The following is a 16490-nucleotide window of genomic DNA, read 5'->3' as shown; positions in this document are numbered from 1 at the left end:
CCCTGCTTTTGACTTGGCTTGTATCCTGACCTGCTTCTGTCTTTTGTTTTTTGGCTAATCCGTTCCTGACCATTACGGACTCCCTGGCTCGTCTCTGACCGTGAGTTTGCTTATTCCTTTGGTACTGCGCTACAGTCTAGGATTTGACCTGGCTAGTTTGACTATTCTGCTGCCACCTGTGGTAACCTCACTGCTGCACTGCAGGCCAGCTCTGTTTAGATACACTCCTGCTTCCACTCTACTGCCATTTAGTGGAGCCTGCACCTACGTGCATTGCAGCAGCTTGACATTCTTGCTTTTTTTGTTTATCTCTCTAGAGAAATGCTGAAGCTAAACTATTGGTTGTGTTTCATCAATATACATATTCAGCAATAATTTTAACTATGCAAGTCCCTATAAAAGCATAAAAGGTCTGCCATAGTTGCTTGCTGGCAAACGCTGTTTTTCCATTGGAGATTTCTGAGCTGAATGCATCATTTAGCTTAGTGTTCATTTAAAAAAGCATGCGTGCTGTACCTTCCACCACATCAGTTATATGTTTAGATACTTTCGATGCCTTGTTCAGCAAATGTGACCTAGCAAAAAGTAGGCTTATTGGGAAAGGGAATGTGGCTCAAAATGTATCAATGTTCACCAAACTTGTTCCAAAATATAGACATAAAGTAGTAGAACTGTAACATTTCTCAGTGCAGTAGCCATGGTCTAGGTACCTGTCTCTTACACCACGGCACGTTACATGAAAGTAGGGGGCTCCTCTTTGGCAGAGATCCCGCCCTGTGTCAGGGGTTCATTAACCAGTGTACACTGCACTTCGAACTCCTGACTCATCAGTTTACCTCTGACCAAGCCAAAGTGGCCTTCATCATGTCACATCTATCTGGTGAGGCCCTAGCATGGCTTAATCCTCTGTGGGAAAGAGAGAATCCGGTAGTGTTGAACCTACAATCCTTTTTGGAAGCCTTTCGCGAGGTCCTTGATGAGCCCGGTCGCGTTTCTTCTGCAGCCTCTTTTCTGATCCGGTTACGCCACGGCTAACCTCTCCGTGGGCCAGTATGCGGTCCGTTTTTATACCTTGTCTTCTGAACTCGCTTGGAACAGTGAAGCTCTGGTAGCAACTTTCTGGGAAAGCCTCTCAGGGCGAATCAAGGATGAAGTGGCTGGCCGGGGATACCCACCTCTCTGGAGGACATGGTGTCTCTCACATTAGGTTTCAGGAATGGAGCAAAGAGGTGAACCACGAGAGATTGGTACGCCAGACTCCTCACCTGAACCTATGAAGATTGACCAGGTGAAGCTATCCAAGCATCTTAAAGAGGTTCATTGGGCCGTAGGGACATGCTTTTACTGCGGCAGCTCTGAGCACCTAATTCATTCCTGCCCAGAGAGATTGGGAAACCCCAGTGCCTAGGGTCGGTAGGAGAGACTGCCCTGGGCAAGACTTCTACCTCTCCATCGTTGACCTTGACTGTGTCTGTCTCCTGCGGCAAAGAATCTTTTGTTGAATTGGCCCACCTGGACTCCAGTTCTGTGGGTAACTTTGGTCAACAAGCTGTGGTCGAGTGGTATAAGATTCCGGTCCTATGTCTTCCGGATCCATTGGTGATTCTTCAGTGGATGGAAAGCCTCTTCCTGAGACCATCCAGTTCATCACGGAGCCCGTGGAGCTACAGGTGGGGATACTGCATTCAGAGAAGATTTCTCTTCATGTGCTGTCTGGTCTTTCTTATCTTCTACTTCTAGGTCTCCTTCTGGCTGCAAAAACACAAACCTGTTCTGGACTGGAGGTCAGGAGAAGTACTCCGTTGGGGCTCAGGATGTCACGAAATGTGCCTTGCTCCCGTTCGTCCTGTCCGGTCTCCTACTTCAACTAATTTGCCTGGCCTGCCCCAGACATATTGGACATATGTGGACATTTTCGACAAGAAGAAGGCTGATACCTTGCCACCTCATAGACCGTATGACTGCCCCATTGACCTTCTGCTGGGTACTTCACCTCCACGAGGCCGAATATACCCCCTGTCCCAGGCCAAGACTCGTGCTATGTCTGAGCATATAGAAGAGAACCTTGCTAGGGGATTTACCCAGAAATCCTCATCTCCGGCCAGAGCTGGGTTTTTGTTTGTGAAGAAGGATGGCTCTCTGCAACCTTGCATTGACTACAGGTGCCTTAACCAAATCACCATAAAAAATAAGTACCCCCTACCCTTGATCTCCGAGTTGTTTGATCGCCTGAAGGGTTCCAGAGTCTTCATGAAGCTTGACTTACAAGGGGCATACAACCTGGTTTGAATTCGCCAGGGAAAAGAGTGGAAAACGGCTTTCAACACTCGCGATGGCCATTACGAGTATCGTGTTATGCCATTTGGACTCTGTAATGCCCCAGCCGTCTTCCAAGAACTGGTGAATGACATCTTTCGTGACCTGCTCTATACGTTTGTGGTAGTATACCTGGACAACATCTGATCATCCTGATCATCTGAACATCCTGATCTGCCAATACACAGGAGGGATGTTTGCCAGGTTCTACTACGATTAAGAACTAATCGTCTCTACGCCAAATATGAAAAGTGTTCCTTTCGAACAGTCCTCCCTTCCATTTCTGGAATACATAGTTTCTGAGACCAGTCTGAAGATGAATCCCGAGAAGTTATCCACCATCATGAAGTGGCCCCATCCAGACGGTCTTAAAGGGAACCTGTCACCTGAATTTGGCGGGACCAGTTTTGGGTCATATGGGCGGGGTTTTCGGGTGTTTGATTCACCCTTTCCTTACCCGCTGGCTGCATGCTGGCCGCAATATTGGATTGAAGTTCATTCTCTGTCCTCCTGAGTACACGCCTGCATAAGGCAAGATTGCTTGCGCAGGCGTGTACTCCGGAGGACAGAGAATGAACTTCAATCCAATATTGCGGCCAGCATGCAGCCAGCTGGTAAGGAAAGGGTGAATCAAACACCCGAAAACCCCGCCCATATGACCCAAAACGGGTCCCGCCAAATTCAGGTGACAGGTTCCCTTTAAGGCTATCCAGCGGTTTCTCGGGTTTGCAAATTATTATTGCCAATTTATTCCGCATTTTTCTTCCCGGACTGCTCCTATTTCTGCCCTAACCTGCAAAGGAGACAATCTTAAGGAATGGACTCCTGAAGCAGAAGACACCTTTGTATACCTCAAGAAGACATTCTCCTCGGCTCCGGTGTTGCATCGCCCAAACCATAACAGGCAGTTCTTCCTGGAGGTCGATGCATCTTCCATTGGGACCAGTGCTGTTCTCACTCAGAAGTCTTCATCCAGTTGCATGGTGTCTTGCAGCTTTTTTTCTAAACTCTTCTCGGCACCAGAACGTAATTACTCTATTGGCGATAGAGAACTGCTCGCAATCAAGCTGTCTCTGGAGGACTGGCGGTACTTGCTGGAAGGAGCGTTGCACCGTGTGGTAATTTACACTGACCACAAGAATCTAGCTTATCTGCAGTCTGCTCAGCGGCTTAACCCCCGTCAAGCCAGGTGGTCTGTGTTCTTCGCTCGCTTCAACGTCACACTTCACTTTCGGCCGGCTATTAAAAACATTGAGGCGGACGCGCTCTCCAGGTTCTTCCAGGCCTCCGATGAGGAAGAGGAGGAACCTAAACATATCATCGAGCCCTCCAAAATTAACACAGTCGCTCCGCTAGACTTATCTCGTCTACCCGCCAGTAAGACTTGCGTGGCTGAACCTGGCAGGAAGCAGGTTCTTCTCTGGGGACATTCTTCTATCAGCAAGCCATGCCAGACAGAAGAAGAAAACTCTCCTTATCTTTTGACACTATTGGTGGCCGACACTGCGCAAATATGTTGCAAATTTCATCTCTACTTGTCCCTGGTGTGCCCGAAATATGACTCCCAAACTGCTTCTGACCGGTCAGTTGTGTCCCTTGCCTGTGCCGTCTGCTCCCTGGCAGCATATCTCCATGGATTTCATCACAGATCTGCCAGTGTCACCTGGATATACCATCATCTGGGTGGTAGTGGATCATTTCTCCATGATGGCTCATTTCATGCCCCTATCCGGTCTTCCATCTGCGCCAGTACTGGCAAAAGAATTAATTCTTCAGATTTTTCGACTCCATAGTCTACCACTTCACATAATCTCCGATAGGTGTCCAGTTAACCTCTCTTCTGCAAGCTACCGGATGTTACTTTGGATTTATCATCTTTTTACCATCCTCAGTCCAATGGCCAAGTGGAGCGAGTCAATCAGATTCTGAATAATTTTCTACGCCATTTTGTCATTGATCACCACAGTGACTGGGCTGACCTCCTGTTAGGGCTAGCAGAACGCACTGATTAAATATAGATGTTTTTATTGGTGCGTTCGCAGCCCGGGGTCCACTGTGCAGGAGGAACCTGCTGCAAGCAAATGACAGCACTATATGGCGGTTTAAGCGAACTCTGTTACTTCACATAGTCGCATGGAAACAAGACGCTGTGCCCTGTTAACCCCACAGGAGTTCACAGCTAACTGCCGAGCTGAAGGCAGTCTGTGGTCATGCAACATACAATCTCCTCACCGGAGGAGCCGGTATTCTAGGGGCTTATTTCAGCCGAGGCCCTAAATCCACGCACACAATCTCCACGCCGGAGGTGCCGGCATTCTAGGGGCTTATTTCAGCCGAGTCCCTGAACACACATAAATGTGACCACACTGGCGCATGCACATAACAGATTTGATAGTAGCGCATGGCCGTGCGGCCATGCGAGCCTTATATAGCTGCAGCAAGTAAAAGACCTTCCTAGAAGGACCAATGAGAGACTGCCATACCTGAGCATGTGACCCTAGATCTCCACTGAGAGGTCTTGCCCTGGGCATGCTCAGGGTGTGCTGAGCAGGACTTAGTCCTAGCACCTACAGGACCTTCCTGAAAGGACCAATGGACTTAGCTGCAGTATCTGACCATGTGACCCTCGATCCCCACTGAGAGATCTTACTCAGGGCATGCTCAGAACGAGAAAAGCAGGACTTAGTCCCAGAAGCGTCTGCTCACCGCTGCCCAGCACTGACTTCAATGGCAGAAGCAGGAAAAGCAGCAGTAACCCTTTGTACAGAGTGGGACTGAGCAAGACGCTGGGACCGACGTCTCCACTGAGCAGGCTCCACTGGGGCAGGAGAAGAATGGGAGACCGCAGCAGAGATGGCCCGAGATTCCCCCTGTGCAGAGGCGGGAACTCGACCCCTAACATTACCCCCCCTCCTTGGGCCTCACTACGCTCAAAGGCGGCAATGAGCTGCGGAGCCCGAATGTGCTCAACAGGCTCCCAGGACCTGTCCTCTGGACCATAACCCCTCCAATCCACCAAATACATTTTTTTGCCACGTACCACCTTGCACCCCAAGATAGCGTTCACCTTGTAATCATCCGAAGATGAACCAGATGTCCCGGCAGATGACTCAGAAAACTGGGACATGTATACGGGCTTTAAGAGGGACACATGAAAGGTGTCAGTGATACCCAGGCGTGGAGGAAGGGCCAGACGGTAGACCACAGGGTTAACCTGTTCGAGGACCTTGAAGGGACCCAAGTAGCGAGGTGCAAACTTAGTGGACTCAACTCGCAGCCTGATGTTACGGGCGGAGAGCCACACTAAGTTGCCAGGAGCAAAGATCGGAGCGGGGCGCCGATGTACATCGGCGGAGGACCTCATTCTCTCCTTGGAGGCCCGGATGGCATCCTGAGTGCGGTCCCAAATGTCCCGTGCCTCCACAGCCCAGTCTGCCACCCTGGAGTCAGCAGAAGACATGGGCATAGGCACAGGAACCCGCGGATGCTGACCGTAATTAAGAAGGAATGGAGTCTAACCAGTGGAGTCGGCTACGGCGTTGTTAAGCGCAAACTCCGCCCACGGTAGCAAGGATGCCCAGTCATCCTGCCTAGCAGAAACAAAATGTCGCAGATATGTGACCAGAGTCTGGTTAGCCCTCTCTACCAACCCATTCGTCTCAGGATGATATGCTGAAGAGAGATTCAACTCAATGCTGAGTAGATGACAAAGCTCTCTCCAGAACCGAGACGCAAACTGGGGACCCCGGTCACTGACAATTTTGTCCGGCATACCGTGTAGACGAAAGACATGTTTAATAAACAATGCTGCCAGAGCCCGTGCAGAAGGTAGCCGTGGAAGAGGCACCAAATGCACCATTTTGGAAAAATGGTCGGTGATCACCCAAATGATGGTGCAGCCACGTGACTTGGGTAAGCCCACCACAAAGTCCATCCCGACCATCTCCCAGGGCCTGTCTGCCACCGGCATGGGATAAAGTAAGCCAGCTGGCCGTTGTTGAGAAGACTTATTTTTGGCACAGGAGACACACGCCCGAATATAGTCTCCGACGTCACGGGCCATATGCGGCCACCAGTACGTCCTCGCCAGAAGCTCAGATGTCCTTTTAGTCCCAAAGTGTCCACCCACCCTGGACGAGTGAGCCCAAGAGAGAACTTCCGGTCGCAAATTTGCTGGCATGAAAGTCTTACCCGGGGGCACAGACTCTAGCGAAACCGGAGCTATGGTCCTCAGACTCTCAGATGGGACAATAAGCCGAGGTTCCTCCTCCTCCTCCTCCGCTGATGACACTATGGAGCGGGAGAGAGCATCGGCACAAATGTTCTTCTCCCTGCAGAGAAATTGGAGGGTGAAATGGAACCGGGAGAAGAACAGGGACCATCTGGCCTGGCGAGAATTTGGCCGCTGGGCAGTCTGAATATAGACCAAGTTCTTGTGGTCGGTGAAAACTTGGAAGGGAAAACGAGCCCCCTCCAAGAGATGTCTCCACTCCGAGAAGGCCAACTTCATAGCTAGCAACTCCCTGTACCTGATGGAATAATTCCTCTCTGCCGGTGTGAAGGTCTTAGAGAAAAAGAAGCAGGGATGCTTCCGACCTTGAGCATCCTTTTGGAATAGGACTGCTCCAGCACCGACAGATGAGACATCCACCTCTATTATGAAAGGTTTATCTACAACGGGGCGATGTAGAATGGGAGCACTAGCAAAGTGGGACTTAATAGAGAGGAAGGCCTTGGAGACCTCTTCTGACCACAACTTGGGATTTGCTCCCTTTTTGGTGAGGGCAACCAAAGGAGCTACCAAAGTTGAGAAGTGAGGAATGAACTGGCGATAGTAATTAATGAACCCCATAAAGCGCTGCACCGCTTTGAGAGAATGGGGTTCTTGCCAGTCCATCACAGCCTGTAGCTTGGCAGGATCCATAGCCAATCCTTGGGCCGAGATGATATAGCCCAGGAAAGGCAAAGACTCCTGCTCAAACACACACTTCTCCAACTTGGCATAGAGGGAATTTGCCCGTAGGAGGTTGAAGACTTTGCACACATCTCTCCGGTGGGAGTCTATATCTGGAGAGTAGATGAGAATATCATCCAGGTAGACTACAACCGAGGTGGAGAGCATATCCCGGAAGATATCGTTTACAAAGTCTTGGAAAATGGCGGGGGCATTACAAAGCCCAAAGGGCATCACCAGATATTCATAGTGCCCATCCCTGGTGTTAAAAGCCGTCTTCCATTCGTCCCCCTCACGGATGCGAATCAGGTTGTAAGCACCCCGCAGATCTAATTTAGTAAACACTCTTGCTCCCCGAAGCCTGTCAAAAAGCTCAGATATCGGGGGCAGAGGGTACTTGTTCTTAACGGTGATGTCGTTAAGACCCCTGAAATCTATGCATGGACGTAATTCTCCGTTCTTCTTCTGCATGAAGAAGAAACCAGCCCCTGCAGGTGACACAAACTTCCTAATGAATCCCCTTGCCAGATTCTCCTGGATGTACTGAGACATTGCCTCCGTCTCTGGGAGAGACAATGGGTAGACTCGACCCCGGGGAGGCTCAGCACCAGGCAAGAGGTCAATAGGACAGTCATAGGGGAGGTGAGGCGGAAGAGTCTCCGCAGCCTTTTTGGAGAACACGTCTGCATAGGGCCAATATTGCTTGGGGAGAGAGGAGAGATCTGCGGGTACCTCTGTAGTAGCAACCTGAACGCATTCCCTCTGACATCTACCCCCACAAGATTCACTCCATCCCAAAATCCTGCCTGTGGACCACTCAATATGAGGAGAGTGGCACCGTAGCCAAGGTATCCCTAAGAGGACCTCATCAATTCCCTCAGGAATGACGAGCAGAGATATTATCTCCTGATGAGATGGCGACATTGATAGAGTAAATGGGATGGTCTGGTGTGTAATCTGTGAGGGCAGTGTTGACCCATTCACCACTCGTACGGTCACTGGTTGGGCGAGCATCACCAGAGGTATTGCGTGTCGTTGGGCGAAGGCAGAAGACATAAAATTGCCCTCCGCCCCGGAATCCACGCAAAGCTCTACCGAATGAGTGGATGGGCCAATGGTAATTGTCCCCTTAAAGGACAATTTGGAGGCAAACGTCGCCGTGTCTAGTGAACCTCCACCTACTACCACTAGACGCTGACGTTTCCCTGACCGCTGAGGACATCTGGTGGCAAGATGTCCTGACTGCCGGCAAACATGACAGACCCTAAGTGCACGAGCGGTCCGGGACTTAGGTCCCGCTCGTAGCACCTCCATGGCCTCATGTGACTCAATTGCCTGGACCAGAGATTCCAAAGTTTTGGCGAAGGTGGGAGCCAGCCGAAACCTCTGCCTACACTGGGCTCACTCTAACCTCCGCTCGTTAAAACGGAGGTAAATACGAGTAGATACAGCTATTAACGCCTCCAGTGTGGCGGGAATCTCCCTAGTGGCCAGAGCGTCCTTAACATGGTCAGCCAGCCCCCTCCAAAATATAGGGATGAGGGCTTTATCCGACCACTCCAGCTCAGATGCTAAGGTGCGGAAGTGGACAGCAAAATGGCTGACCAAGGACGAGCCCTGAGTCAATGCCAACAGTTGGAGCACCGTATCATGGGTGACTCGAGGTCCTAAAAAGACCTGTTTCAGAGTGCTCAGAAACAGCGGAGCACTCTGCACCACATGATCGCCACGCTCCCACAGCGGTGTAGCCTACTCCAACTCCCTGTCCGACAGGAGAGACATAATGAATCCCACCTTTGCTCACTCTGTAGGGAAACGTGCAGCCAGGAGCTCGAGGTGTATAGAGCACTGGCTCACGAAACCCCTACATGATTTGCCATCACCAGAGAATTTTTCTGGCAGCGGGAGGTGAGACAGGGTCAGAACAGGAGTGGCAGTGGACAAAGCTGCTGCAGCCACGCTAGCAGCCTGAACAGCTACTGCGGTAACATCCACAGCTGAGGTTGTGCACTCGAGAGCCGCCAACCTACCCTCCAGCTGCTGGATGTACTGCAAAGATTGCTGTTTGTCCGCCATTGCTAGCCAGACGCTGGCGCTAGTATTAAGTTAGGGCTAGCGGAACGCACTGATTAAATATAGATGTTTTTATTGGTGCGTTCACAGCCCGGGGTCCACCGTGCAGGAGGAACCTGCTGCTAGCAAATGACCGCACTATATGGTGGTTTAAGCGAACTCTGTTACTTCACAGAGTCGCACGGAAACAAGACGCTGTGCCCTGTTAACCCCACAGGAGTTCACAGCTAACTGCCGAGCTGAAGGCAGTCTGTGGTCATGCAACATACAATCTCCTCACCGGAGGAGCCGGTATTCTAGGGGCTTATTTCAGCCGGGGCCCTAAATCCATGCACACAATCTCCATGCCGGAGGTGCCGGCATTCTAGGGGCTTATTTCAGCCGAGTCCCTGATCACACATAAATGTGACCACACTGGCGCATGCACATAACAGATTTGATACTAGCGCATGGCCGTGCGGCCATGCAAGCCTTATATAGCTGCAGCAAGTAAAAGACCTTCCTAGAAGGACCAATGAGAGACTGCCATACCTGAGCATGAGACCCTAGATCTCCGCTGAGAGTTCTTGCCCTGGGCATGCTCAGGGTGTGCAGAGCAGGACTTAGTCCTAGCACCTACAGGACCTTCCTGAAAGGACCAATGGACTTAGCTGCAGTATCTGACCATGTGACCCTCGATCCCCACTGAGAGATCTTACTCAGGGCATGCTCAGAACGAGAAAAGCAGGACTTAGTCCCAGAAGCGTCTGCTCACCGCTGCCCAGCACTGACTTCAATGGCAGAAGCAGGAAAAGCAGCAGTAACTCTTTGTACAGAGTGGGACTGAGCAAGATGCTGGGACCGACGTCTCCACTGAGCAGGCTCCACTGCGGCAGGAGAAGAATGGGAGACCGCAGTGGAGATGGCCCGAGATACCCCCTGTGCAGAGGTGGGAACTCGATCCCTAACACCTCCTGCCTTGGGCTGAATTCTCTTACAACAACCACGTGTGCGAGTCTTCAGCCAAATCTCCAGTTTTTGTGGTCTACGGTCAACACTCCAAAGTGCCGTTCCCTGTTGCTGTCACCTCCGATATTCCTGCTACCGATTCCCTCGTCAGGAACTTTTCTGAGATCTGGGAAGACACCAAAGCGTCCTTCGTAAAATCCTCCAAACGGATGAAAAGACATGCGGATAAGAGACGTCTGAACTAGTGATGAGCGAATATACTTGTTACTTGAGATTTCACGAACACGTGTTTTTAGTGCTCAGAGTCTGGTGTCTCTACAGGGAGAGAGGGACTGCACTCAGAGATGCGAACGCTACAGTACCCACCCTTACGCCCTCTCTTTTTCATGTCTGTCAGATTTCTCCAGTAGGAGAGGGGCCTCTCCTCAGGACCAAACCCCTTTCAATCCACAAGAAAGAAGGTCTTCCCTCTTACCTTCTTGGTGGCCAAAATGTTCTCTACCTCAAAAACGTCCTCAGTGCTGACAGGAGTCGGAGTGGCACCTGGAATCTTAAGGAAAGAATTGAGGACAACAGGTTTGAGAAGAGACACATGGAAGGAATTGGGGATTTTCAAGGAGCCCAGGAGTTTGAGTTTGCAGGCTACTGGATAAATCTGTTTCAACACCTCGAAGGTACCAATGAAGCGAGGACCCAAATTATAGGCTGGTATCTTGAGGTGGATATGCTTAGATGATAGCCAGACCTTATCTCCAGGATGAAACCGAGTTGAGTTCAGACGAATGATGAGCGAATTTACTCGTTACTCGAGATTTCTCGAGCACGCTCGGGTGTCCTCCAAGTATTTTTTAGTGCTCAGAGATTTAGTTTTTATTGCCACAGCTGAATGATTTACATCTGTTTAGGGTTGAGCGACCTTTACATTTATAGGATCGGGTCGGGTTTCACGAAACGCGACTTTTTCAACAGTCGGGTCGAGTGAAATCGGCCGATCCTATAAAAAAGTCGGGGTCGGCCGAAACTCGAAACCCAATGCAGTGCATTGGGTTTCCAATGGTTCCCAGGGTCTGAAGGAGCGGAAACTCTCCTTCAGGCCCTGGGATCCATATTTAAGTGTAAAATAAAGAATTAAAATAAAAAAAATATCGCCATACTTACCATCTGATGCGCCCTGGTACTAAGCGGGAACCTTCCTTCCTTAGAATCAGCCTTCCAGGACCTTGCAGTGACGTCGCGGTGACGTCGCGGCTTGTGATTGGTCGCGCGGCCGCCCATGTGACCGCTCGCGCGACCAATCACAAGCCGCGACGTCACCGTGACGTCACCGAAGGTCCTGGAAGGGCTGATTCTTAGGAAGGAAGGCTGCCGGAAAGAAGCCGAGGGTGAGTATATTCCTATTAGGTATATACTCACCCTCGGACATGCCCTGCTTCTTTCCGGCAGCCTTCCTTCCTAAGAATCAGCCCTTCCAGGACCTTCGGTGACGTCACGGTGACGTCGCGGCTTTTGATTGGTCGCGCGAGCGGTCACATGGGCGGCCGTGCGACCAATCACAAGCCGCGACGTCACCGCAAGGTCCTGGAAGGCTGATTCTAAGGAAGGAAGGTTCCCGCTTAGTACCAGGGCGCATCAGATGGTAAATATGGCGATATTTTTTATTTTAATTCTTTATTTTACACTTAAATCTGAATTCCGATACCAATTCCCGATATCTTAAACATATCGGGAATCGGTATCGGAATTCCGATTCCAGATTCAGAAGATCGCCGACTTCATGGCCGACCCCACACAGGGGTCGGGTCGGGTTTCATGAAACCCGACTTTGCCAAAAGTCGGCGACTTCTGAAAATTGCCGACCCGTTTCGCTCAACCCTACATCTGTTAGCCAGCATAAGTATATGTGGGGGTTGCCTGGTTGCTAGGGACACTGTGCACTGTGAGCTGTGAGGTCTTATATAGACAGTTGTGTGCCTTTCCAAATCAAGTCCTATCAGTTTAATTAAACACAGCTGGACTCCAGCTAAGGAGTAGAACCATATCAAGGAGGATCACAAGGAAATGGACAGCATGTGACTTAACTATGAGTGTCTGAGCAAAGGGTCTGAATACTTATGACCATGTGATATTTCAGTTTTTCTTTTTTAATACATTTGCAAAAATTTCTACATTTCTGTTTTTTTTCATTCAAGATGGGGTGCAGAGTGTACATTAATTAATGATACAAAAATGAACTTTTTTGAATTTACCAAATGGCTGCAATGAAACAAAGAGAGAAAAATGTAAAGGGTTCTGAAGACTTTCCGTACCCATTGATTATAAATCTCCTCTATTTTATCATGTTTAGTTGTTAAGACAAGATCAGTAATTCAGTGCTACATCTGCAACATCTGGACCATTTGCCCTTCCTAATCTATCTCACTGTAGGGCTGTATGACAACTGTTATATTTTTTTGGTCTAGTAATTTTATTTTTAAGAAATAAATTAGAGAAAAGCTTCTTCTAGTGGAGAAAATCTTTGTTTCCCATGGATACAATAAACATATAGATGGCCAGTGTGGCTCTTAAATCTGAGGACAATAATTTCATATGCATAATCCATTTCTGACACATGTGGCGGGCAGACTAAGTAGCTAAAAGCTTTGTTTCTACAGATAGGATCTTTTATCCTCTAAAAAGTTTGGATTGGGCAATTTGCTCCCAGAAAAAAATAGCGATTTTTGTCATATACGGTATATTTTTATATAAAGATTTAAAGTCACTAATATTGTTGTTTTTTTATCAAATCCAATCTAATATTTCCAATGGAAAATATAAAATATTACAATTTTTTAAAATATCATACCTGCCCCAAGATATGGAACTATGTTACCATGTGGATCTCCTATAGGTATGCTGGGTACACCGAGGAGATTGGTTGGAAGTTTGCTCTTTATCATGGGATGAGGGTAAAGCGGAGAAGTCACATTCCACTCATCGTTGACAATGCATATGGGAATTCCATTAAGACCTGGCATGAAACCACACAGAAATATAGTAAAAACTGTTAATCAAACTATATACATGGATTCACTGTTATTCAGCTGTAACATTATGCCTTGTACCACTAGAGGGTAGCAGTGAATAAATATGTATAAATGCTTATGGAAAATAATCAGAATACTTGGCATCACTAAGAATACTGAGAATATGAAACCTGTGCTTTTAGTATACAAGGAACATGTCTGCTATTTTGCCATGGAGGTAGACATGCAAAACCTCTCTGCCATCAGCTGGTATTGCAGGGGGAGACAATGGGTGTAGATCAGAACGAACATGACTGGTTTGTTACCATTGTAAGACAGACAGTAAAGAGCTCGTGAGCAAAAACAGTAGATGGGCCCTTAGCAGTCCAATAGTTCATCATAATACACCACTTTTTGTGTCTATAACAGAAGCTACTTGCTGCTTTGTAGGTAATAGAGGACCCCTTTCCTTTTGGACCCCTGTGCGGCTGCACCAATGGCCTGTCTGCCCCTGATTCTAACCATTTTTGCAACCAGGCGTTTAGAATAAAATCCAAATGTCTATTGTGCAATTTCTATTTTACCCTCTACGATAAAACTAAGCCTGTGGGAACATACCTTGAATATGTGTAACACGATGAGGATGAGGGTTATGCCTGGAAAAGAATGAGTGTTGACTGAGGTTACCAAACCGAGAGATGCTTTTTGTTGGGGGTCTCATTGCTTCATCACTGAAACGCAATGGTGTATTCTGTGAAAGGTTTTCCAGTTTTCCAGCCAAATCAGTAATGTCTTGGCTTTGGACTGTGCTAGACACCAGATTCTTCACATGCTCCATCTTTTCCTTTGCAGTACTATGGGTATTGCTATAATGTAAAACAAGAGGACAATTCAGTGAAGTGCCAGTACTACAGTACAGTGAACCACTGCACCAAGCAGAACTGCTAATACAATCGTATGGGTACAGCTGTTTATTGATGCTCCCCCTGAATATACATACAATGTATACATACTGTATATGTAATTTAAACATACAGCGACTTGTGAAAGTATTCACCCTTTTGGTATGTTTCATGTTTTGTTACCTCACAACCTGGAATTTCACAGTAAAGAGCATGCCTTCAACTGTGAACAATTGGTTTTCTTTTTATTGTGAAACAACAAATAAGGCAACATTTCTGAAAGCTTTCGTGTGCACAACTAATCACCCCCTAAAGTCTGCATTTTGTAGAGCCTCCTTTTGTGGCAATTACAGCTGCAAGTCGCTTTGGATATGTCTCTAGGAGTTTTCCACATCTTGCCATTAGGATTTTTGCCCATTCCTTGAGACTAAACTGCTCCAGCTCCTTCAAGTTAGATGGTTTTCCCTGTTGTACAGCAATCTTCAAGTCTGAACACAGATTCTCATTTGGATTAAGGCTGGGCTTTGACTAGGCCACTCCAAGACATTTACACATTTCAGCTTAAACCACTCGAGTGTTGACTTGGAAGTATACTTTGAGTTATTGTCTTAGAAGGTTAACCTTTTTCCCAGTCTCAAATCACTGACAGACTGAAACAGATTTTGCTGAATAATTTAATTGTATTTCGCTCTATCCATCTTCCCCTCGACTCAGACCATCTTACCTGTGCCTGCTACCGAAAAACATCCCCACAGCATGATGCTGCCACCACCATGTTTCACTGTGGGGATGGTGTCCTTGGAGTTATGAGCTGTGTTGGTTTGGCACAGCGTCTTGGTCTTCATGGTGTTGTTTGGTTAGAGGTGCCTCTTGCTTAATGGTGACGCAGCCTCTGTGGACTTTCAGAAAAGATAAAGTGTATATACTGACAGACAATGTGACACCAGATTGCACACTGGTGGACTTCCTTTCACTAAGCATGTGACTTATGAAGGTAATTGCTTGCACCAGAACTTTTAGGAGCTTTATTAGGGGCTTTATAGCAAAGTGAGTGAATACATATGCATATGGCAATTTTTAGTTATTTGATCTCATGAATTTAATTCCTATATTTTTCTCACTTCACTTCCCCAGCTTATACTATTTAATGCTGGTGCATCACACACAAATTACATTACAAAAAAGATTTAAACACAGCATGTAATGTAACAAAATATGTAAAAAAAAAAACAAGGGGTGGGGTGAATACTTTTGCAAGTCACTCTGTGTGTGTGTGTGTGTGTGTGTGTGTATATATATATAAATTCCACATCCTAGATATCATTGAATGAAATATTCCAATTGTAAATCTTTATTCATTACATAGTGGAATGTTATGGTGCTGGTGGTTAGGAACACTTGGAATGACCTGATAGGTAAACCAGAAATATAGGACAAGCTCTGGGGGCGTGGGAACTTTACTGACCGCAAACCTGATCCTATCACACACACTATAGGCAGCCGTGGAGCGTACCTAACTCTCCCTAGATGCCTCTTCACAGCCTGAGAGCTAGCTACCCCTAGAGAGAAACAAAAGCCTCACTTGCCTCAGAGAAATTTCCCCAAAGTAAAGTCAGCCCCCCACAAATAATGACAGTGAGTTAAGAGGAAAATACAAACATAGGAATGAAAACAGGTTTTAGCAAAAGAGGCCCACTAGTACTAAATAGTATGAAGATAGCAAGGGAACTGTGCGGTCAGTATAAAATACTACAAAATATCCACGCAGAGAGTACAAAAGACCCTCACACTGACTCATGATGTGAGGGAGCAACTCTGCTCCCCAGAGCTTCCAGCTAGCAAGAAAATAGCATATAAGCAAGCTGGACTGAACTTATCATATACTGAGAAACATTTTCCAAAAGCAATAAGCAAAAATGAACTAGCATGAACTTAGCTTCTCCAGGAGGAGACAGGTCACACGTGAAGTCCCAGAGAGAACTGAACCAATACTGAATACAATGACAGCTGGCAACAAGTAAAGATCTAGGTGGAGTTAAATAGGCAACCAGCACTGCAGAAAACGAGGCAGCTGGAGCCCAGCTAAAGACCAGCAGTATCACTCAAAGCCACCAGAGGGAGCCCACGAACAGAACTCAACAAAGTACCATTCACGACCACAGGAGGGAGCCCGAGAACGGAATTCACAACAGTACCCCCCCCTTGAGGAGGGGTCACCGAACCCTCACCAGAGCCCCCAGGCCGATCAGGACGAGCCAAATGAAAGGCACGAACCAAATCAGCAGCATGGACATC

The 16490-nt window shown here is 47.8% G+C and overlaps 1 protein-coding gene across 5 annotated transcripts in view; it reads right to left on the bottom strand.

Annotated features, from left to right (window-relative positions):
- The window catches only part of TBATA (thymus, brain and testes associated), a 90800-nt gene that overhangs the window by 22239 nt on the left and 52071 nt on the right, over positions 1-16490 (bottom strand). For 3 of the 5 annotated variants that reach the window (XM_077259298.1, XM_077259302.1, XM_077259299.1), the window contains 2 exons: positions 13912-14159; positions 13134-13298 (listed from right to left, as the gene is read on the bottom strand). In XM_077259298.1, coding sequence (XP_077115413.1) covers positions 13134-13298; positions 13912-14159 — 413 coding nt within the window. Of the gene's footprint in view, positions 1-13133; positions 13299-13911; positions 14160-14919; positions 15095-16490 lie in introns of all 5 variants that reach the window. The other 2 variants (XM_077259300.1, XM_077259301.1) reach the window with 1 other exon arrangement.

Source organism: Ranitomeya variabilis, chromosome 4, assembly GCF_051348905.1.
Source record: "Ranitomeya variabilis isolate aRanVar5 chromosome 4, aRanVar5.hap1, whole genome shotgun sequence".
Lineage (NCBI taxonomy): Eukaryota > Metazoa > Chordata > Amphibia > Anura > Dendrobatidae > Ranitomeya > Ranitomeya variabilis.
Note: the sequence above shows the minus strand (reverse complement) of the source record. Positions and strands in the feature narration are given on the sequence as shown.